Source organism: Felis catus, chromosome B2 (genome assembly GCF_018350175.1).
Source record: "Felis catus isolate Fca126 chromosome B2, F.catus_Fca126_mat1.0, whole genome shotgun sequence".
In the NCBI taxonomy this organism is placed as follows: Eukaryota; Metazoa; Chordata; class Mammalia; order Carnivora; family Felidae; genus Felis; species Felis catus.
The window spans coordinates 535391-559503 of record NC_058372.1 but is presented as its reverse complement, the minus strand read 5'-3'; the positions used below and the strand labels follow the sequence as shown (position 1 = coordinate 559503).

At 39.4% G+C, this 24113-nt stretch overlaps 1 protein-coding gene and 1 pseudogene across 1 annotated transcript; one reads left to right on the top strand and one right to left on the bottom strand.

Annotated features, from left to right (window-relative positions):
• Nucleotides 1-1461: 1461 nt before the first annotated feature.
• LOC101101639 lies at nt 1462-18654 on the bottom strand (annotated as a pseudogene).
• A 130-nt stretch (nt 18655-18784) lies between these two features.
• LOC101101385 (olfactory receptor 24-like) lies at nt 18785-19720 on the top strand. Its single transcript, XM_003985630.2, has one exon. The coding sequence runs from the start codon at nt 18785-18787 to the stop codon at nt 19718-19720; it is 936 nt and encodes a 311-aa protein (XP_003985679.2).
• Nucleotides 19721-24113: the final 4393 nt, after the last annotated feature.

Genomic DNA, 24113 nt, shown 5'->3' with positions numbered 1-24113 from the left:
ACTTGCAGGATACAAAATCAACATACAAAAATAAGTTGTGCTTCTGTACACTAATAAGAAACTATCTGAAAAAGAAATTAAGAAAACAATCTCATTTACAATGGTAAAAGAATAAAATACTCAGCAACAAATTTAACCAAGGAGATGAAAGATCTGCACACTAAATACTATAAAACACTGACAAGAGAAATGGAAGAAGAGACATAAAATGGAGAAATATCCCATGTTCATGCTTTGGAAAAACAAATAATATTAAAATACTCATACTACACAGAATGATATATAGATTCAATGTAATCCCTATTAGAAATCCAATGGCCTTTTTTAAAAGAATAGAAAAAATAATCCTAGAATTCATATGAAATCAAAACAGACTCTTAAGAGTCAAACTGATATTGAGAAATAAAACCAAAGCTAGAGGTACTTCCTGATTTCAAATTACATTACAAAGCTCTTGCAAACACCACGGTGTGGTAGTGGCATGAGAACAGACCCATAGATCAATGGAACAGAATAGAGTGCCCAGAAATAAACCCACACATACATGGTCAACTAATCTACCAAGAATAAAAGCAAATGAGTAAAGGACAGTCTCTGCAATAAAATTGCTGGGAAAACTGGATCTCCACATACAATTGAATGGAGTTGGATCCATATCTTATACCATATACAAAAATCAACTCAAAATGGATTGAAATTTAAACACAAAACCTAAAACCATAAAATTGCTACTAGAAAAATAGGGGAAAACCCCTTGACATTGGCCTTGGAAATGATTTTTTTGGATGTGACACCAAAGCACAAAAACAAAAGCAAAACTAAACAAGTGGGACTATGTTGAACTAAAAAGCTTCTACCCAGCAAAGGAGACAATCAAGAAAAGGAAGAGGCAACCTACAGAGCAGAAGAAAATATGTGCAAATCCTGTATATGATAAGGGGTTAATATCCGAACTATATAAGGAATCCCTACAACCCAGTACCAAAAAAAAAAAAATTAAAAATTAAAAATTAGCAAAGGACTTGAATGACATTTTTTTCAGAGAAGACATACAAATGACCCACAGGTATATGATAAGATATCTAATCTACTAACCATCAGGAAAATGCAAATCAAACCAGACTGAAATATCACCTCACATCTGAATTAAAATCCATGCAATTGCCTTTCTTTATAGATGTATGTTGTGTTCCCTGTTTTAAATTTAAATAGCATGTGAACCAAATATTTTATATCTTAAAAAAAATAAGATATTTTTTCCCTTCTGAATTTTATTGTGTGTACAAGGCTGTTTTTGTAAAAATGTGTCTCAACCTAAGAAGCACAGAAGCATCAGATCATACAAAGTAGAGTTATTTTCAGGGGCAGCTGGGGGGCTCCAGTCACTTAAGTGTCTGACTTCTGCTCAGGTCATCATCTCAGGGTTTGTAAGTTTAAGCCCTACATCGGGCTCTCTGCTGTCAATACAAACCCTGTTTAGGATCCTTTGCCTCCCTCTCTCTCTGCCCCTCTGCCACTCGCATGTGTGTGTTCTCTCACTTTCAAAAATAAACATTTTTTAAAGTTAAAAAGAAGTAGAGTTATTTACAGAGATTCCTTAAAGAAGATGGGAACATGCCACATATTTAGAGGTGAAGAATACAGACAAGAGTATAGAGACTATGGCATGGTCTTTTCCAAATGGAGTTAAATCAGAATTTGTTCTACACAGTCAGCGAAAAATCTGAAATGTCCCTTCAGAGCTGAACTTAAGAGAACCCACTTCATACTGATGTACACATTTCTGTGGAGGTCTACATCCCTCAGGCATAATGCAGAATTTAAGATGTTTATTAAATTGCTGTCCAAATTGAAGTGAATGAGTCATTTTATGGAAACTAAATTAAGACATAATTATTTGTGTAGTCTCAATAGAAAAATGTATTGGCAGTGATGAAAACAAGGAGAACTTCTACATCCTTAGAGAGAAAATTTTCTCAAGATTTTGAAAGCACAGTGAAAATAAGAAGGAAGGTGACAAAAGAAAATGACTTTGAGACAAATGTAGCAAACCAGAAATGCAGGCCAACAGATAGTTCACCATAGGACAAAAGCAAAATGGAAGAACAGTAGAGTAACTAAAGAATATATTTGACACAGATGTTAAATAATCAAAAATCATGTACATGTGGAGACAAGCATTATATTTGTAGTTATATCCATGAGCTTCAAACCAACTTTTTAAACTATTTAGAAAAACTTTCAAACATACAGAAAAGACACGAGTGTTTCAAGAATAGGAAGGGGACAAAAATATATAGTAACCCTTTACTTTGCCCCTTTGTTTAATCATTGAAACTAACTTTTAATTAGCAATGTTGGCAAGAAGCAATGAGATTGTATCACTAAGAAGCTAATTTTCTATTATTAATCATCACAGAAAAGTAAACACTACAGTTCAAGGGAAATGAGATTTAAAGGTTGCAACCTTTTCTCCCACCGCTTTCAAGGCCTTTCTGATGTCCTTATTCTTCAAAGTACAGATGACAGGATTTAACATGGGAGTGACAACACTGCAGAGGACAGAGACCAGCTGGTCTCTCTCCAGCGACCATGTTGAGACGGGCCACACGTATGTGAAGATGGCACTACCGTAGTACAGAAGGACAATGACCAGGTGCGAGGCACAGGTAGAAAATACCTTTTGCCTCTCCTCTGAGGAGCGGATCCTCAAGATAGCAGAGATAATATAGAAGTAGGAAAGGATGATACCCAAGAAAGGAGCCCACGCAATGAAGACCCCAATGGACAGCAATGCCAACTCATTGACGGAAGTGCCCCCACAAGACAACAGCAGCAAAGGGGAGATGTCACAGAAGAAATACTGAATCTGGTTGTTGCCACAGAAGGGCAGGTAGAAGGTCAGAAGTGTGCACTCCCTTGTTGAGGAACCCCCCCAGTCCAGCATGAGGTGGCTAACTGGCCATACAGGGCTCTGTTCATAATCACTGAGTACTGTAGAGGTTTGCAGATTGCAATGTAACGGTCATACGCCATGGCCCCAGGAGGAGACAATCTGATCCTACTAAGAAAATACATGCAAACAGTTGTGCCCCACATCCCCCATAGGACCTGCTCTTCTTCTCTGACAGGAGATGCACCATCATCTGGGGGATGTTGGTGGTGGTGTAGCAGATGTCAAGAAAGGCCAAATTTCTCAGAAAATGATACATGGGGGTGTGTAGATGTGGATCAGCGACAGACACCAGGATAATGAAGATATTTCCTCCCAAAGTACAGATATAGGTCAGAAAGAAGACAGTGAAGAATAAAAATTGCGAATCATTTAGGTTGGAGAATCCCAAGATAATGAATTTGAACAGAGTTTGGTTTTATCTTTCTTCCTCTTGAGAATGAGAAGCCTACAAATTGTGTTATTCCAATAGTACAAGAGTGAAATCTATAAAACAAGAAAATATAGCTTGATAGGTAAAACAATCATCTCTATCAGCATAAACACTAAGCATTTAGCATCCACAACAAATCACAGAGGCATGCAACAATCATCACCAGAAACCCCCATACTCAAAATTTCCTATGAGACATATCTCTTCAGGACATTAGGAACATCTTTACAGAAATAAGTAAATATTTAAAAGCCCACATGGGAAGAGGCAGGCCCCTTTCCTCACTCTCCACCATGTCCTGGAGATGGTTGGTGAATATCCATCAGACAGTCTGTATGAGCTGTGGGGTCATTTGAGTCTCTTCCTGAGAAGCTTCCTTGTCCTTCTTATCCACTTAATCCTTCATGTCACTGAGTGCTAATTTTTTGTATATATCTTTCCAACATTTTCCTATGCACATACATTCAAAATAGAGATAAGATTATAGTTTTGTATCCTACACCATATTATGACATTCCTCCTGTCATTAACACTCTTCTACAATATGGTTTCTAATGGCCACATTTACATCCATCATATGGATGCACCAGACTTGCACAGAGCCAAACATTCATGACCCAAATAAATTAAGTATTATAATAATGATTGCAGCATATTATGACTCAGAGAGGAAATAAGAAATAAAACACTGAGTAAAGTAAATAATGCTTGGTACAGGGTTGGTGCTCATAAAACCAAAATCCATTGGTCTTTCTCATTCCTAAATTTCTCCAGATCCATGAAAAGTTTGAATTACTCTGATTCAAATGTTGGAATTTATAAGCATTCACACACAAAATAAAGGAGAATGTTAAACCTGGATTTCTTAGATGTAAGATAAAACTTTATTTACACTACATACTTAAAATTGTCAAAATAATAAACAGTAAAAAAACTGGGTAGGATATTTGTTTTCGAGGAAACAAAGCAGTATCTAAAATGATCATTGGTAGTTCAAGGCCAAATAATAAATTTTATTTGACTTTTTATTTGTAATTGTTTAGTTTTTTTTTCCTAAGTTAACCAAACTATTTGCTTCCATAACACACACTATAAACAATTGAAGGCAGGAAGAACATCATAAGAAATATTGTTGAAATTGAGGTTCAGGGAGAGGAATCAATGTGGCAGAGCAGCATGGAGACCTTGAGCTGCTCTTGTCCCTGAGACACAGCTATATCAGCACCAAACCATTTTGTACACCTAGGAAACTGATCTGAGGATTAACACAACAATCTACATAACTTGAGCCACAGAACTTGGCAGGTATGTGGTGTAGAGAGGTGAACTGGGGAGAGAAAAGCCATGGAAGGTAGGGAGCTTTTTTTTGCAGACAGAGGACAGAGAAAGAAAAAGGAAAGGGGAGAGTGTGGTGCATCAATCATGCAAGAAAAACACCCCCCTGAAAGAAGGTGGGGAGACATTGAGAGAAAGAGTGAAAACACTCATAGGGGACTGAACAAGAAATCTTTTCCCCAAAACCAGAGATAGGAAAGAAAAGAGAGGGTGTCAATACCACCAGGATTCTATAAACAATGGAATCTGAAGTTTCAGAGCTCAGTGCCTGGTGATGCTCTGGTGAGGAAGCAGGGTGAATCCCCAGGAGCAGATAGCAGGGTCTTAAGGGTCTGTATGCCACAAGGGGAGAAGTGGTTCCCCTGCTTTGAGAGCATCTGGTAGAGGCCATATGGCCTCCCCACAGGCAAAGGTCCCAGTGGACCCCAGAGAATGGCCACATTTACTGGTATCAGGGCAAAGATACCAGAGTGTGGTGAAACCTGGTGCCAACTGTGTGTTGTGATTTGCCAAAATCTCTGAACCTCTGCTGCTGTGCGATCTCATGAACATTTTCTGGGGGGAGCCAGCACCAAGCCATTGCTCAGCGAGACCCTCCCCCAGAGACTAAGCACAGGTCTAAGCCACAGGCGTCTCTGAAGTGTGGAGTTTTGAAACAACCCCATCTGAGATAGAACTCTGGCAGGCAGCTTGGACATGGACAGGGTAGAGGTGAGGAGCGGATGGAGGCCTGAGACAAAGGAGGGGTGCTTGATCACAGGTGGGTGAGAGTTTGAAGTTCCTGTGACAGAGACTAAGGACCTGGGTGAAGCCATTACCACGTCTCCTACACACACACATGCACATACACACACATGCATGCCACACTGGCCACTCCAGTAAGCTAAGCAGTACCACATGGTGGAGAACGCAGCCATTATACCAAGTCCCACCCAAATGCACCCTCCAAGCACATCCCTAGGAGACCAGCACAAGTCACTCCACCTGCCTAGGGTATGGACTACAGAGTGGCTCATAGTTTCAGTTCTAGAGGAAACTAGACGTAATTTCATTCAGGTTTCACTTTGTTTGCTGGTTTATATATTAGTTCGCTTTCTTTGCTTCTGTTTATGCTGTTTCCTTTTTTCTTTCTTTTTTTCCTCTTGGTTGGATACAGAAAGAGAAAAATTTATTTTGATTTACTATTTTTTATTTTATTTTTAATTTTTAAATTTTTTATTCTATTTCATTTTATCTTATTTTATTCAGTTATATATACTTTTTTAATTTTTAAATATTTGTTACCTTTTTTTCCCTTTCCCTTTTTTCTCTATTCTATCAAGCTTCTTTCAACAAGTGGAGTAAAACACACCTAGGATCTAGCTTTCTTTATTTAATTTTTTGGTTTTTTAAAATTCTTTTAATTTTTTTTTAAATTTTTTTTTCAACATTTATTTTTTTTGGGACAGAGAGAGACAGAGCATGAACGGGGGAGGGGCAGAGAGAGAGGGAGACACAGAATCGGAAACAGGCTCCAGGCTCTGAGCCATCAGCCCAGAGCCTGACGCGGGGCTCGAACTCACGGACTGCGAGATTGTGACCTGGCTGAAGTCGGACACTTAACCGACTGCGCCACCCAGGCGCCCCAAAATTCTTTTAATTTTTATTTTTTCTTTTATTGATTTCTTATTTCCCCAAAATGTCAAAATGAAGCAATTCACCCCAAAAGAAAGAACAGAAAGAAATGGCAGCCAGAGAATTCATCAACACAGATATAAGCAAGATGTCTGATGTAGAATTAAACCAAAATTATACGAATACTAGCCAAGCTTGACAAAAGCATAGAAAATAGCAGAGAATCCCTACTACAGAGTTAAAAGAAGTAAAATCTCACTAGGCCAAAATTAAAAATGCTATAACTGAGATGCAATCTCAAATGGATGCTATGACAGCAAGGGTGGACAAAGCAAAGAAGTGAATCAGCGATATAAAAGATAAAGTTATGGAGAACAATGAATCAGAAAAAAAGTGTGAAACAAAGGCCAAAGATCACTATACAAGACTTAGAGCACTAAGTGGCTTATTAAAAAGGAATAACATCTGAATCATAGGAGTCCCAGAAGATGAAGAGAGAGAAAAAGGGGCAGGTTTATGTGAGCAAATTATAGCTGAAAACTTTCCTAATCTGAGGAAGGATGCAGACATCAAAATCGAGGAAGCACAGAGAACTCCCATTAGATTCAACAAAAATGACCATCACCAAGTATATCATAGTCAAATTCACAAATTACAAACACACACACACACACACACACACACACACACACACACACACAGAAAGAATCATGAAAGCAGCAAGAGTAAAAAAGTCCTTAACCTGCAAGGGAAGACAGAATAGGTTCACAGCAGACCTATCCACAGAAACTTCGCAGGCCAGAAAGGAGTGGCAGGATATACTCAAGATGCTGAATCAGAAAAATGTTATCCAGTAAGGCTATCATTCAGAATAGAAGGAGAGGTAAAGAGTTTCCCAAACAAACAAAAACCAAAGGAGTTCGTGACCACTAAACCAGCCCTGCAAGAAATTTTAAGGGGGATTCTTTGAGTGGAGAAAAGGCAAAACAAAATAAAAAAGACAAAAAGCAACAAAAACTAAAAAGAACCAGAAACACCAAGTCTACAGGCAACACAATGGCACTAAATTCATCTTTCAGTATTCACTCTAAATTTAAAAGTTTTTAATATTTTTTATTATTTATTTTTGAAAGAGGTAGGGAATGTGACTGGGGGAAAGACAGAGAGCCTCCGAAGGAGACTTCAGGCTCTGAGATATCAGCATAGAACCTGATGTGGGGATCAAACATACGAGCTGTGAGATCATGAGCTAAGCCAAAGTCCAACACTTAATCAATTGAGCCATCCAGGGGCCCCTTTCAGGACTCACTCTGAATGTAAATGGACTAAGTGCTCCAAACAAAAGACACAGGGTATCAGAATGATTAAGAAAACAAGACCTATTATATGCTGCCTACAAGAGACTCATTTTAGATTTAAAGACACCTGCAGATTGAAAATAAAGGGATGGAGAACCATCTATCACACTAATGGTCATCAAAAGAAAGCTAGAGTAGCCATACTTATATCAGACAAACTAGATTTTAAAACAAAGACTGTTAAAAGAGATGGAGAAAGCATTGTATCATAATTAAAGGGTCTACCCAAAAGAAGATCTAATTGTGAATATTTATGCTCCCAACGTGGAGGAACCCAAATATAAAAATCAGTTAATCACAAACATAAAGAAACTCATTGACAATAATACCATAATAGTAGGGAATTTCAACACCCCACTTACAACAATGGACAGATAATCTAAACAGCAAATCAACAAGGAACAATGGCTTTTATACAGGATGGACTTAACAGATATACTCAGAACAGTTCATCCTAAAGCAGCAGAATACACATTTTTCTCGAGTACACATGGAATATTCTCCAGAATAGCTCACATAATGGGTCACAAATCAGTGTTCAGCAAGTACAAAAAGACAGAGATCATACCATGCATACTTTCAGACCACAACATTATGAAACTCAAAATCAACCACAAGAAAAAATTTAGAAAGACCATGAATACTTGGCGATTAAAGAATATCCTACTAAAGAATGATGGGTTAGCCAAGGAATTAAAGAGGAAATTAAAAACTCCATGGAAAAAAATAAATGAAAACACGACAGTCCAAAACCTCTGAGATGCAGCAAACGCAGTCATAAGAGGGAAGTATATAGCAATCCAGGCATTCCTAAATAAGGAAGAAAGGTCTCGGATATAGAACCTAACCTTACACCTAAAGGAGCTGGAAAAAGAACAGCAAATACAACCCAAAACCAGCAGAAGGGAAATAATAAAGATTATAGCAGAAATCAATGATATAAAAAAAAATAAATGAAACAACAAAACAAAACAAAACAAAACAAAAAACAGTAGAACAGATCAATGAAACCAGGAGCTGGTTCTTTAAAAGAATTATCAAAATGATAACCCCCTTGCCAGAATGATCAAAAAGAAAAAGGAAAGGACCCAAATAAATAAAATCAAGAAAGAAAGAAAGAGGAGAGATCACAACCAACACAGCAGAAATAAAAACAGTAATAAGAGAATATTATGAGCAACTAAATGCCAACAATTTGGGCAATCTGGAAGAAATGGACAAATTTCTCGAAACATATAAACTACCAAAACTGAAACAAGAAGAAACAGAAAATTTGAACACACCCATACCAGTAAAGAAATTGAATCAGTAATCAAAAATCTCCAAACAATAGTCCAGGGCCACATGGCTGCCCAGAGGAATTCTACCAGATGTTTAAAGAAGAATTAATACCTATAGTTTTGAAGCTGTTTCAAAAAATAGAAATGGAAGGAAAACTTCCAAATTCTATGAAGCCAGCATTACCTTGAATCCAAAATCAGACAAAGACACCACTAAAAAGATAATTACAGACCAATGTCCCTGATAAAAATCGATGCAAAAATCCTCAACAAGATATTAGCAAACTGGATCCAACAATACTTAAAAGAATTATTCACCACAATAAAGCCAGATTTATTTCTTGGATGCAAGGTGGGTTCAATAGTTATAAATCAATCAATGTGTTACATAACATTAATACAAGTAAAGATAAAAACCACATGATCCTCTCAATAGATGCAGAAAAAGCACTTAACAAAATACAGCATCCTCGTGTGATAAAAACCCTCAAGAAAGTAGGAATAAAAGGAACATACCTCAATATCATAAAGGCCATATATGAAAGACCCATAGTTAATATCATTGTCAATGTGGAAAAACTGAGAGCCTTCCCCATATGGTCAGGAACATGACAGGGATGTCCACATTCATCACTATGATTCAACATTGTGTTGTAAGTCCTAGCCTCTGCAACCAAACAACAAAAAGAAATAAAAGGCATCCAAATTGGCAAGGAGGAATTTGAACCTTCACTCTTCGCAAATGACATGATATTCTATGTGGAAAACCCAAAAAACTCCACCAAAAAACTGGAGAAATGACATGAATTCATCAAAGTTGCAGCATATAGAATCCACATACAGAAATTGATTACATTTCTATGCACCATTAATGAAGCAGCAGAAAGAGAAATCAAGGAATTTATCCCATTTAAAATTGTACCCAAAACCATAAAATATCTAGGAATAAACCTAACCAAAGAGGTGAAAAATCTATACACTGAAAACTACAGAAAGCTTATGAAATAAATTGAAGAAGACACCAAGAAATGGAAAAACATTCCATGCTCATGGATTGAAAGAACAAATATTGTTAAAATGTCGATACTACCCAAAGCAATCTACACATTCAATGCAATCCCAATCAAAGTAACACCTGCATTCTTCATAGAACAAACAATCCTAAAATTTGTATCAAACCAGAAATTACCTTGAATAGTCAAAGTAATGTTGAAAAAGAAAACCAAAGCTGGAGGCATCACACTATTCCAAACTTTGACCTGTATTACAAAGCTATAGTTTTCAAGACAGTATGGTACTGGCACAAAAACAGATCAGATCAATGGAACAGGATAGAAAACCCAGAAATGGACCCACAAACATATGGCCAACTAATCTTTGACAAAGCAGGAAAGAATATACAATGGAAAAAAAGACAGTTTCTTTAGCAAATGATGCTGGGAAAACTGGACAGCAACATGCAGAATGAAGCTGGACCACTTTCTTACACCATACACAAAAATAAACTCAAAATGGATGAAAGACCTAAACATAAGACAGGAAACCATCCATATTCTGGAGGAGAAAACAGACAACAACCTCTTTGACCTCAGCCACAGCAACTTCTTACTTCACATGTTTCTGGAGGCAAGGGAAACAAAAGCAAAAATGAACTATTGGGACCTCATCAAGAAAAACGGTTCTGCACTGTGAAGGAAACAATTAGCAATACTAAAAGGCAGCAACCAACAGAATGGGAGAAGATATTTGCAAATGACATATCAGATAAAGGGTTAGTATCCAAAACCTATAAAGAACTTAGCAAACTCCACACCCAAAAAAAAAACCAAATAATCCAGTGAAGAAATGGGCAGAAGACATGAACAGACACTTTCCCAAAGAAGACATCCAGATTGCTAACAGACACATGAAAAGACATTCATCATCACTCATCATCAGGGAAATACAAATCAAAACCACAATGAGATACCACTTCACACCTGTCAGAATGGCTAAAATTAACAATTCAGGAAATGACAGATGTTGGTGAGGATGCAGAGAAAGGGGAACCCCCCCTCTTGCACTGCTGGTGGTAATGCAAAGTGGTGTAGCCAGTCTGGAAAACAGTATGGAGGTTCTTCAAAAAACTAAAAATAGAACTACCCTATGACTCAGCAATTGCACTACTAGGTGTTTATACAAAGGATACAAAAATGCTGATTCTAAGGGGCACATGTACCCTAATGTTTATAGCAGTGCTATCAACAATAGCCAAAGTATTATGGGGCTCTGTGCTGACATTGTGGAACCTGCTTGGGATCTTTTATGCCTTCCTCTCTCTCTGCCCCTCCTCTACTCATGCTGCCTCTCTCTTTCTCCCTCTCTCTCTCTTTCTCTCTCTCTCTCTCTCTCTTTCTCTCTCTCTCACAAAATAAATAAGTAAAACTTAAAAACAATAAGAAATTTACATAATGTGTCCAGATACACGGTAAATAAACAAATATCAAGAGCCTTTTAATATATCAGAAATTAGTTGGGAAATAGGATTTTTAAAATAACCCTTTGACAATAGCAACCACATATAAAATATACCCTAAAATAATGTCATAAAAATGTGTATGGCCTACATATGTGATACATGACAAACTTTGACAAAATGACAAAAGTTTATCAAAGAAGGCTTGAATAAATGAAGAAATACATCCTCTTTGTGGATGGAAAGTCTTAATTATATAGAAATGCCAGTTGTACCCTCATATTAATAAATACATTTCACACAGACACACACACACACACACAGACAATAACCAAAGAATGGGAAAAGTCCAAATGTCCATCTACTGATGAATGGACAAAGAAGATGTGATATATATACACAGTGGACTATTACTCGGTGATGAAAAAGAATGAAATCTTGCCATTTGGAAGAATGTAGGTGGAACTAGAGTATATTATGCTAAGCAAAATAAGTCAGTCAGATAAATACAAATATCATGATTTCATTCACATGTGTAATTTAAGAAACAAACAATATAAACATAGGGGAAGGTGAGCAAAAATAAGATAAAAACAGAGAGGGAGGCAAACCATAAAAGACTCTTAGAGAACAAATTGAGGGTTGCTGGAGGGGAGGTGGCAGGGGATGGGCTAAATGGGTGATGGGCATTAGGGAGGCCACCTGTTGGGATGAGCACTGGGTGTTATATGTAAGTGATGAATCACTAAATTCTATCCCTGAAATCATTATTACACTATATGGTTAACATAACTTGGATTTAAATTTAAAAAAGAAATTTGAAAAAACAAATTAATATTAGGTCTGATAGTCTTGTGTTTTAAAATTACGGGACAATAGGGGCGCCTGGGTGGCGCAGTCGGTTGAGCGTCCGACTTCAGCCAGGTCACGATCTCGCGGTCCGTGAGTTCGAGCCCCGCGTCAGGCTCTGGGCTGATGGCTCGGAGCCTGGAGCCTGTTTCCGATTCTGTGTCTCCCTCTCTCTCTGCCCCTCCCCCGTTCATGCTCTGTCTCTCTCTGTCCCAAAAATGAATAAACATTGAAAAAAAAATTTAAAAAAATAAAATTACGGGACAATAAAAAACACAATGAATCAATATGAATTATTTTATTTCTACTTAACTTCATGGATGCCATGCATTGTTTAAGTGTTATGAAAAATAAGCTTTTTATAAAGGAAATCTCTCATGAGTTAATCTACAGGGGACAGTGCTTGGCTGAATTCCATCTCATTGGAGAACTGAATGGACAATAAAGAAACAGCAATCCCAAAGCTCTGGCCTAGAGCTAAGGAAAGATAAAAACTGGTTTCCAGAATTTCTATCAGTATTAAAATAACATATCTCATCTGAATTCATTTACACAACAAATTTTCCTTTGCATCATCTGAATGTTCTGTCCTGTATACAAACAAGAAACTACCATCTTGAAAGAATCCCATTGTGAGAAGTCTTTTGGTGGTAATCACTAATCAGTGATTTCTCTAGGACAAACAGCACTGCACTCATCACCTGAAAAAAAACAAAGGAGGCAGAAATCCTAGCGAACCTAGTCTCTACACTTCCATATGGTGTACTCCCTCCACCCCTTCCCACACTGAACTGTATGTGCTAACCTGTGGCTGTGTGTGCAGTTGGACAGCATTTAGAATACTGGGCATCATGCTTGGTGTTGGAAATCAACAACATACCTGGACCAGCTTTCGTGGACCACCTTTCACGAGCAGAATCTGTACTTCCAGTTTAGAAGGAGGTTTAAAAGTCCTTTAGTCTGGCCACTAGAATACCCTGCACAATTATTTTCTAGGTGATAATCCAGCCTAAGATTGAGCTCTGCATGGATGGAGCACACCTAGTGCTAGAAAGGGTGTGGGTCACTGGCTTTAATCTCCATCGCTGGCAGGACAGCTGAGCTCAGGCACCTCCAGCTCCTAGCTATGTGAACACTAACAAGTTATAACCTCCTGAGGGAAAATAACAATACCTTCCTCAAAATAAAATTGTGAGCATTGAGTGAAGTGATGCATTGAGCCCCTAAGGAAGTGTAGAGTACATCATTATAACAAGAAATTGTAGACATTACTATTTCTGTTGTTATGTCACGTATTTGGTCCTAGGTCTGCCCTTGGAAACCACAGGTAAAGTTTGCTCCCTCTTCTATATAAAAGACTTGACTGCGTGAAACAGTGACTCTCCAGACTACACTGGTACATTTCACTTCTTTGATTTTCATATAATATGGACTTGATAACAGTCATTTAGGTGCTAGCAAGTCAGTGTGCCCTACCATCCAGTAGGATTTTGTCCTTTCACTGTCATGGACTGAGAGACTTCTCTCGTTAAAAGAACTCAGAAAATCAGCATCACAGGTGAAGCAAACACCTCTCCTGCAGTGATCAAATTAACTGCTAAAGGAAGCTTCACAGTTTACGTGTGCTTGGGCTGCCCCCACCCCAAGCGAGGACACAACCTTGTCTGCCTCCCTAAAATAGAGCTCCATGAAATCCTTAATTTCTTATCTTCCCAACTGTTGCCTACAGCTTTCCAAAAGCTTTAGTTGAAGAAGATCATAAATCTATGAGTTAAGAGAAAAGAAGAGAAGCAGTAGGAAGGGGAACAAGGAGAAGAAAACCAATACTTGCCTGTAGTAGAACAGAAAGTACAGGAGTAGATGTCAAAACTCAAATCCCTGACCCCTATATGACACTGCTTTTCCTTTGCCTTCAGAATTTATGTTCAAGAAAATCCTGCTGAGGTTCCTTGAATCAATTTTATTAGTATAGTAGGATTTCCCCCCACATTTCTCTTTTAATTTAAACTCTTAGCTTATTCCCTATGGTTTCATTTCTTAGACTGAAATTTTGTCTTCCATGATCTGTATTCATGCAGATTGATGGCTGTTTTTCAGATAAAGTGACAAGGAAGTTTCATGTAAGTAGGAGGCCTTTGTGATAGCTGTCATCACAATTCAACTCATAAGCACCAGTGAGGAGCTGTACTCCCCTGCATCCCACTCTGAGAACCAGATTTCGCAGTTTAGGCAAAATTATGCATTTCATTTATTTAGAATAAGAACTTTAATAATATAGATCTAAAATATGTAAGCTATTACTTGATAGACATGAACCTGTCCATATTGGTTCATTGACACTGACTGACAATGAGATCAATGGGAAAAGCAAAGGCCTAAAGTGTCATCAGTTCAATATTTTACAGTGTCTCTACCATGTGCTGTGCACTATTCTATGTGCTGGGGAGACATTAGCGAACAAAACAAGCAAGCATCTCTACTCCCATACAGTTTACATTATGGGGAGAGAAGAGAGATAATGAATAAATAAATTACAATTATACAATTATAAGTATGTTAGAAAGTAGACTAGGATCAGGGAAACTGGGAATGTTGGATGTAGTTTATAGCATAAACTAGGGTCACCAGAATAAGTCTCATTGAAAAATGACATTAAGCAAAGACATGAAGGAAATGAAGGGTTGGGGAGAAATGGACTGTGTTCAAGGTAAGGAAGCAGGGGGAGCAATGCAGCTAAAGAAGGAGAATGGCTGGTGGAATTCAGTCCTAACAAGGAGGTTGGTCGAGCTATTTCAGAGCTAGTGGAGAAGAATGTAGGAGGAGAGGATGTTATCAGAGAGTTAATAGGAGTACAAATCATACTGGATCTCCCATGCCATTGTAAAAACTTTGGCTTTTTCTTCAGAAAATACTTTCAGATTTCCCACTAATAAGTATCTCTGGGAATAAGTCTCTGAGGTCAAGAAAGCTTCGTTCTTCAGCCCAGCCACTTGTAGTCCCAAGAGAAATGCAGATTAATAATGTTCATTTCCCAAGCTGTATCTTCTCTACCTTCAGACACAGTATCACCAATGCAGTCAAAGGGTCTGGATCCTCTAGAATGTCATACTTTCTCAGTAAGAGCATTGGGGAGAATACATATTTTTAAGGGCAACACTCATGGGGTGGAGATGAGGGAATCTAGGTGGTAAATATGGAAGGTAGCACCTGACAGAGTAAGGGGCTCAGATTTCAGAGAGGAACATAGTGGATGGAAACTCTGTCCTTGGGTCCAGATCTGTACTTGTTTCCAAAGCAGTATGTCAATCAGTCCCATTGTAAGAAATACCTTACGTGGTAAAGCTACCAACAGACACTCATAAGGACATATCTGGCAGGAAGTTAAATAGATGAGTCTAGAGGATTGAAAAGATGGTGGAATTGAAAACACAATTTAGGAGCTATGTGTTTATAGATATTTAAAGCCTGGAACTGTAAGAAAGTGGCCAGAGGAGGCCCAAAAGTGAATAAGGAAACAGAGGAGGAGTCAACCAAGGAAGCTAAGAGAGAGTTCATCAGTGATAGCAATGGGAGAGTGTGGCAGGTCCTGGGAGCAAGGGGAAGAATGCGTTTGGAGTAAGAAAAGAGGAATCAACCATTCTAAATCTTGCTGAGAGGTCAAGTAACTTAAGGACTGAGGGCTGAATGTTGGTATAGATGAGAGTATTTTCAGTGGCATGATTAGGGCAAAAGCATGATTGAGATTTCAAAAGAGCATGGACCATAATGGACAGTGAGTGATGGAGGCAATTAACTTTTTGAAGGATTTGCCATAAAGCATAGAAAACTAGAGGAATAGTTGCAGAAGGCTGTGGGGACAGGTTAGTTTATTAGGGATATCATCCATCTGAGGCTAAGGTTTTAGAAGGCTGAGACCTCACAATTTTAGATAGTTAGGATCTTACATATTTTAGATGCCCAAATATTATTCAGATAACCCAAGATGAACTGGGATATCTGAGATTCAACATGAACTATATATTTTCCAGAAGAATTACTCAAAGTGGCTATAGTAGCACTGAGATTATTCAAGCAAAATCATCAAGAAGATCCAACCTGGGGAAAGATATGGAAACATTGAGAGGTATGGCCATATCTGGACAAAAGATGTGCTGTTTGTAACAGAAAAAAGAGTAAGGGAAGACTTAATCTTGTAAGAGAAGGACATCTTCCAGTTTTCATTTTTTTAAAAAGAGTTGAAAAAAATAGAAAAACTCATATAAGTATGGAGAATAGGATGCCCCACATTTTGAATTCAATTCATCAGACAGGCAGGGTCAGCATTGCCTGAGGTTTGAGTGAGACAGAAATGCAAATTCTCATGTTTCACTCCAAAACTAGACAGTCTCTGGGGTGGAGCCCAGAAACCTGTGACTTACCTGGCTCTCCAGGTGACCCTTAACCATGTGAAAGTTTCAGAAACTCAAGTCTCAAGTACATAAAAAATGCTCTACATAAAGAGGGAAAAGATTTGTCCCTTTACACTAGACCACTCACCTATCAGAATACTTTACGATTAGTAGAAACAAGGAGGTAATTAGCACATACACGGAAAATGAAAAGGACACTGTAGCAAACACTTAGAGAGCAGTCATGAAGCAATAATCTTGAGACAGACCACGCGCTCAGATGTGGGCTGGTGCTATACAGAACTACTAAAAAGAAAACATCATTTCTACTCCCAAGGTATTTACAATTGGTAAGAGAAAATATGTCATAAAAAGTAGAAAACACCTTAAGACAATATCCACTTAAAGGCTAGATCATCCTGTTTATATATTTCAGAAGATATAAAATAATGAGTGTTAGAATACTTGAGAAATGTGGTGGTGAAGGCAGTATATTTTCCACTGAGACCTGGAGATATTTGGACAAGAAGGAAAGACATCAGGAGAGAAAAGGCCTGGGGCTTTAGGTCAAGGAAAGGACATGTAAGAAGGCAGAAGTGACCACGAGGTGGGGGGCCCAGGAGAGAGGGCACCGGGTGCTGGTGAGCAGTGGGAGCCCTGTTTTATAGGTGGGAGGGTCCTGCTGTGGAAGTTCTTGATAAGCAGGCACAGATGGACAGATGTGATGCAGTAGGAAATAAGGTGTTAGAGGAGCCTGAGCATGGCAGGGCCAGGCCCAGTGCAGATGCTTTCAGCATGAATCACAGCAATCAGAGGGGGAGGTAAGGTGCTGATGGAATAAGCTGTTGATGGAATAAGCTGGGAGTGAGCTGACAGAAGTCCATAGAAGGTAACTGTGAAGATGGGGAAGACAGAAAGGAGCAAGACTTTGTAAGAAAATAAGTGTCAGAGCCCTTGGTCTGGATTTGCAGGATGAAGGAAGCAGATACATCAATGTTTTCAGCCCACATCCTAGGAGGATACTGGAAGAAAGAACTTTTATTCACAAAGTGTTGACATGGAAGGGAACCACTTGGGAAGGACAGCATATTGCCCTCTCTGGCCTTCACCCTCCAATAATTAATATACTTGTTCACTTTGAGGCAAACTCAGCCTTTCGTATGACAAACACTGGGCATTCAACAGAGAAGACAACTAGATGTGGTCTCTGCCACAAGGCACCGTCTGGTCTTAAGATGACTCCACCATCAACTAAATACCTTCAATAAATATTTACACAAGATGAATGTGATCACACCTCCTACATCACAACTGTAGTGAATTCTACAAAGATGCTATCACAGGAAATAAAAGGTAGGTTTGGTTTAATCAAAGAAGCAAAGGAAATCTCCCAAAGAAAGTTACCAACCGCTTTGAGGTAGGGAGATGAGCACAGGGACTCAGGGAAGGGAGGCCACGCAGCTGGGGTGGCAGGGAGCAGAAAATGAGTGATTCAAGGTGAAGTTGGTGAGATGCCACAAAAATCCCAAATTCGGGATTTCTGAATTTTCCTAATACCACTGTCCTCCAGACACTTATTTGTAAACAAGGAAGTGATATAATCAGATTTTCTTTTTTGACAAGATCACTCTGGCTGCGGTGTGGAGAACACACTGATGGGGCAAGGGTGGGCATATTAAACTCTTTAGAGGCTCACTGTGCCTCAGTCACGACTGTGTAGATGGGCAGGAGCATTTACTGAGCTCCCACTGTGTGCGAAGCCCTAAACTAAGAGATGCAGCCTCTGCCTTCAAAGACTCATGCTTTTGTGATACAGATTCACAAACAAGTATTTCTACCATCCCACAATACCAAGTTTCTCTTTTACATGCAAAGAACTCCAGGAAGCCTTGCCGTTCCCTGCCTTCTCTCATCTCTGTGTCTCACACTGTGACCCTTTTTGACGTCCAGCTCTTGTACCTCCCATTGCTGTTCTAGGTTTTCACTCATTCTCCATATCGATTGCTCAGGGGAACCCACTGGCAAGAGACAGGGTCCAGCGCTCTGTCTTCCTCGGCTCCCGATAGTGAGCAACTCCCCCTCATGATGGCCCCTCTCTTACAGCACACCAGGACCTAGAATGAACTGCAGCAGGACCCCGGACTTTGTCCTGGCAGGGCTGTCCAGGGGCCCAGGGAACAGGCCAGTCCTCTTCGGTGTCTTCCTAGTACTCTACCTGGTAAGCCTCTTAGGAAACGCACTCCTTCTGCTGGCCATCGGAGCTGACGTGCGCCTCCACACTCCCATGTACTTCTTCCTCAGCCAGCTCTCCCTGGTGGATCTCTGCTTCACTTCCACCACAGCCCCCAAAATGCTTGAGGATCTATGGACCAGCCACGGATCCATCTCTTTCTCTGGATGTCTGTCCCAATTATATTTCTTTGCTGTTTTTGCCGATATGGACAACCTGCTTTTGACTGCCATGGCTATCGACCGCTATGCTTCCATCTGCCATCCTCTGCACTACCCACTGCTAATGACACCTTGTAGATGTGGGCTGCTGGTGGGTGGGTTGTGGGGGGTGGCCCATTTTGTCTCTCTGGTGCACATCTTGTTTCTATCCCAGTTGTATTTCTATACTAACCAAGAGATTCCCCACTTTTTCTGTGATTTTGGTCCACTTTTTCGTCTTTCTTGCTCAGATACCCACCCTAATGAGATCCTAATGATGCTTCTGACTGGGTTGTTAGGAATCGGCCCTCTCCTCTGCATCATAAGCTCTTATACCCATATCTTCCAGGCTGTGGCTAGGGTTCCATCGGCACAGGGGAAAAAGAAAGCCCTGGCCACATGCAGCTCCCACCTCTCCATGGTCATCCTCTTCTACAGCACAGTCTTTGCCACCTACCTGAAGCCACCATCAACCTCTCGCTCTGTGGGGGCGCTGGCTGCTGCTGTCATGTATACCCTGGTAACTCCCACTCTCAACCCTTTCATTTATAGTCTGAGAAACAAGGATGTGAAGAGTTCACTGAAAAGGGTTCTGGGCATAGAGGGTTCATGGGATTATGACTAATCCCCATAAACAAGCACTTTGGAGAAAATCACTCTCCATATCATATTTACAAAGCAAGTCAGTTAACACTAAGGCTGGAATAGAGCATTACATAGTCTATGGGAAAGAACACTGAACTAGAAGTAAAGAGAACTAAAATCTAGTTCCACCCCAGGGCGGGGGGTGGGGAGGTTGTTTGTTTCTTTCTTTGTCTAGATAGATAGATATAATGGTAAGGATCTTCATTATTAATCTGTTGATAGAAATGGCAATGATAAAAAAAATAGCAGTAGGGATGGCAACAGATGATCAATTTTTGATAGTATTAGTGTTAGAAAGCAATTTAAAGAACAGTTAATCCAAGATAGATAGATAAATAGATAGACAGATAAATGCTTATATGAATACAGCATTTTTCTTTCTCTGAATGTCTACCCTTCAGCTGGATACTGGCTGCCACTGAACAACAGCATATTGAGGGTAATACACATACACATACAACATAATAATATATATATATATATTTAGGTGTATTATATAGATATGCTATACCTAAAGGGGTTTTCCCCATATAAGTTTTATTCATGACTTTAGTTCTGTAAAAATAAAGTTGTCTACAAATTAGTCAATGAATAGATTCTTCTTTCTCTCATAGACGGTCATAGTTGCTGCAGAAAAAGGGTTATTACATCATGTGATAAGAGATGACCCTCTAGGGGTGCCTGGGTGACTCAGTCAGTTGAGCATATGACTTCAACTCAGGTCATGATCTCACAGTTCATGAATCCGAGCCTCATGTCGGGCTCAGTGCTGAGAGCTCAGAACCTAGAGCCTGCTCCAGATTCTGTGTCTTCCCCTCTCTCTATCCCTACCCCAGTCACACTCTGTCTCCCTCTCTCAAAAATAAATTAATGTTAAAAAAAGAGAGAGAATACACTCCAGTTCAGTCACTATGACATGTCCGCTGGTCTCTCTCTACATACCATGCACGTTAAGGAAGAGAATACATGTTACATCTCTTTGTGGTGCTCCTGTGATCATGTGGTTGCACATTATGCACTGTGTAGTGCCTGATGATTAATTCTGTTCAGAAGAACAACTCAAGCTACAATGGATTAGAAAGAACCCTAAATTGGGAAGACTAAACTTGACATTCTCAGGCTGGGGTTTCTGTTCAGCAATGAAGATGACCAATTCTTAGCCTGGACTTACTTCCTGGATCATCTAGAAGTCAATCCTTTGTTTTCATATCCAACCTAATGACCTGTCATGGCATACATTCAGAAGTTATTTTGAAATGAATGAATAGACAATCTGAGTTCACATCCCTTCTGGCTTCCCAAGCAGTTTCTCCTGGTCCCCAGGATCTGTGAATACAGGCTTTTTTCTTTCCCTGAATATCCCCCCTTCAGCAGGATATTAGATGGCACTGAACAATAACTTATCAGAGGAAATCCAACCACTGGATGTTGTGAAGGTGAACAACAGAGGTCAAAAGTCCACTAAAGGATCAGAAAGACAGTAAGGGTAACAATAATCCAGGGACTCAGTAGTAAAATATAACACCAAGTTCATTCAGTGCTTAATTGGAGGACATATTATAGGATTCCTGAGAACCAGAACCAAAGCTGAAATCTGGCCTGGGAATATTAAGTGAAGATAAAGGAGAATAGATGGATACAGAGAAACTTTACATCATAAGAATTGGTTTCTGAAAGCTAATAGAACCCCCTTTCTGAACTGGCTTTTGATTGTTATTGATAGTATATAACCTTGGCTAAAGGTAAGATGGGAAGAATAGAATTATGTCTCCTAAATTAAAAAACAAAACAAAACACAGACATATGACTTGTGCACCTTCCTCCATGAGTTGTGCATTGGTAAAGATCCACACTTGTGACCAGGGACTTTGGAACAAGGAGTTGACAGTAGCTGTCACTAGTCACTTCTCATGCCTGTCCAGCACCACACCACCCATTACTATCCACCACCATCATTTCCCTTATTACCTTTCAACAAAATATAAGCTAATTCTACACCATCTATTGAGCAATTTACTATGAAGAAGTTATTGTGAGAAGCACTGAAAAGGGTGATCCACTGGCACCAATGAACCTTGATAGAGGTGCACTCTTTATTATCATAACAGTCTAGTAAATTGTTTTCCAGAGCTCTTCCAGAGCTATTTTGGTCAGTCTGTAGTTGCTTATTGTTTCTGATGTGTTTTGGCGGGGGCTGAGCATTGGGACCATCTAGCCCTCCATCTAACTGACATTATACCTTTTCTTTACATTGTATAAAAGAATATCCTATGTGATATAATGTATAATGTATTGACCTCATTTTTAATGATGAATATTATTAATATTTCCATTGTTAGAGGCACTCCAAAGAAACCTTCAAAAGTTGTAAATCAAGGTTAAATTCATGTCCTGATAATGTCAGTACTACTATATTTATCCATCCAAATGTTAATTGTAACTCTGCATGCCTAAGTTTCCTCTGAGGCTTCCTTTTCTATGTGTTCAGTTTAGGTTAAGTATATATCAATAAGGATTGTTCTCCCTTAAAAGAACTTAATGTATTCCCAAATTCCCAACTAGGAATCCCAGATAAAATTCACTACTTCACTACAAAATATGTTCCCTCCTTATTCCTTCATTGGGCAAGATCTCATCTACTCTGCCTCAGATAATGAGAACACAGAAGTCTCCTTGCAATGCCTCTCCCATGCTGTGTTCGAACCTGTGCAAAGGGAAACACATTCAATCCTCACTTTCTGTGATCTGATGGCATAATAGAGTACTAATCCAGAATCATTTGTCCAGAACAGGCAAATAGAACAGTGAAACTCCACATCTGCAGGCTGGAAGGTTAAGAATCTCACGATCAGAGACAGCTCAAGGATACACACTAAATTATCTTTAAAGGTTTTATGTTAAATAATAAGAAATTATTGGATTTGAGGACAAAAGACAGTTAAATATTAACATTACATATGGTTCAACCTATACATGGGCACAGATTATACTAAATGTTTCATTCTAACTACAGCCATATGCTGAGTCCCTAACTGTTTTGAAAAGAATTCTTAGAAAATGTGATCTTTTAGGAATTATTTCAGTGAGTGCTCTTCCATAAACCACCCGCCCCATTTCCAGGGCATCAGCATTCACTAAAGCTTTTCCATCAGGCTTCTCTTCTTTGGCAATCTGAAAGCGACTTTGTAGCATCCTCAAAGAAAAGGTTTCTGTGAAGCAGCAAATCCTAATCTCTGAGTGTCCCAACTTCTTCAAACTGAGTTCCCTTTACATGAAAAACATAAAGGCCAGGCCTTGCTTTCATGAATTTTCAGAATGAAAAGACCTGAGGTGTTCTTTCAGTTTGGGTGTCATATATCTGTTCCTAATAATTTTCCACCCTAAAGCCTGAGACACACCTTGTTAAAAGTGTGGGGCCCACCCACACAGCCTTTGCAGATACATCTGGGCTGCCTGTCTGGCAGCAGTCCTCCAGGTCTCAATTAGCAAGTACAACACTGTATATCTTCTTAAAATACACCACACATCCGCCAGGGACCAAACACTATCCAAAACAGGAAAAGAGAGCCACTGCAGACAACTGAATTGAAGGAAAAAGAGGCAATAATGCGACAGAGCACATGGAACTCACACCAGAGACACTCCATGGAAGTGCCAGCTCCTGGGAAACAGGAAACACTGCGCTGCGGGCACTTCAGGACTTCCTCATAAGGTAAGTGCCTACAAGAGCAGGAAATGCTTTGACTTTACTAACACACAGAAATAGACACAGAAAGTTAGAAAAAAATGAGATGACAGAAAAAAAGATCCCAAATGAAAGAATAGAACCAAACCACAGCAAAATATCTAAGCAAAATAGATACAAGTAATATGCCTGATAGATAATTTACAGTAATGCTCATAAAGATACTCACCGGACAGGGTGGGAGCCAAGATGGTGGAACAGCATGGAAGTTTTTTGTGTGTCTCGCATCCATGAAATGCAGCCAGACCAACACTAAACCATCCTACACACCTAGAAAAGTGATCTGAGGATTACCACAACAAACTGCACAACCTGAACCACGGAATTCAGCAGGTCCATGGCGAAGAGAGGTGAAGTGGGGAAGAGAGAAGCTGAGGCAGGCAGGAAGGTGCTTTCGTGTGCAGAGATAGGACGGAGATGGTGGGAGAATACGGAAAAACACGCATCCCCAAAAGCAGCTGGAGAGAAAGTGGAAAATTGGAAACAGCCACAGGGACCAAGCTAAAAAGGGAGAAAGGAGAAAGGAGAAAAGAGACGGTTTAAATTCCATTAAGACCATAAACAGGGGGAGTGCAGAGTCTGCAACACCGCAGCTCAATACCTGGTGGTGCTCTGGTGGGAAGGGTGA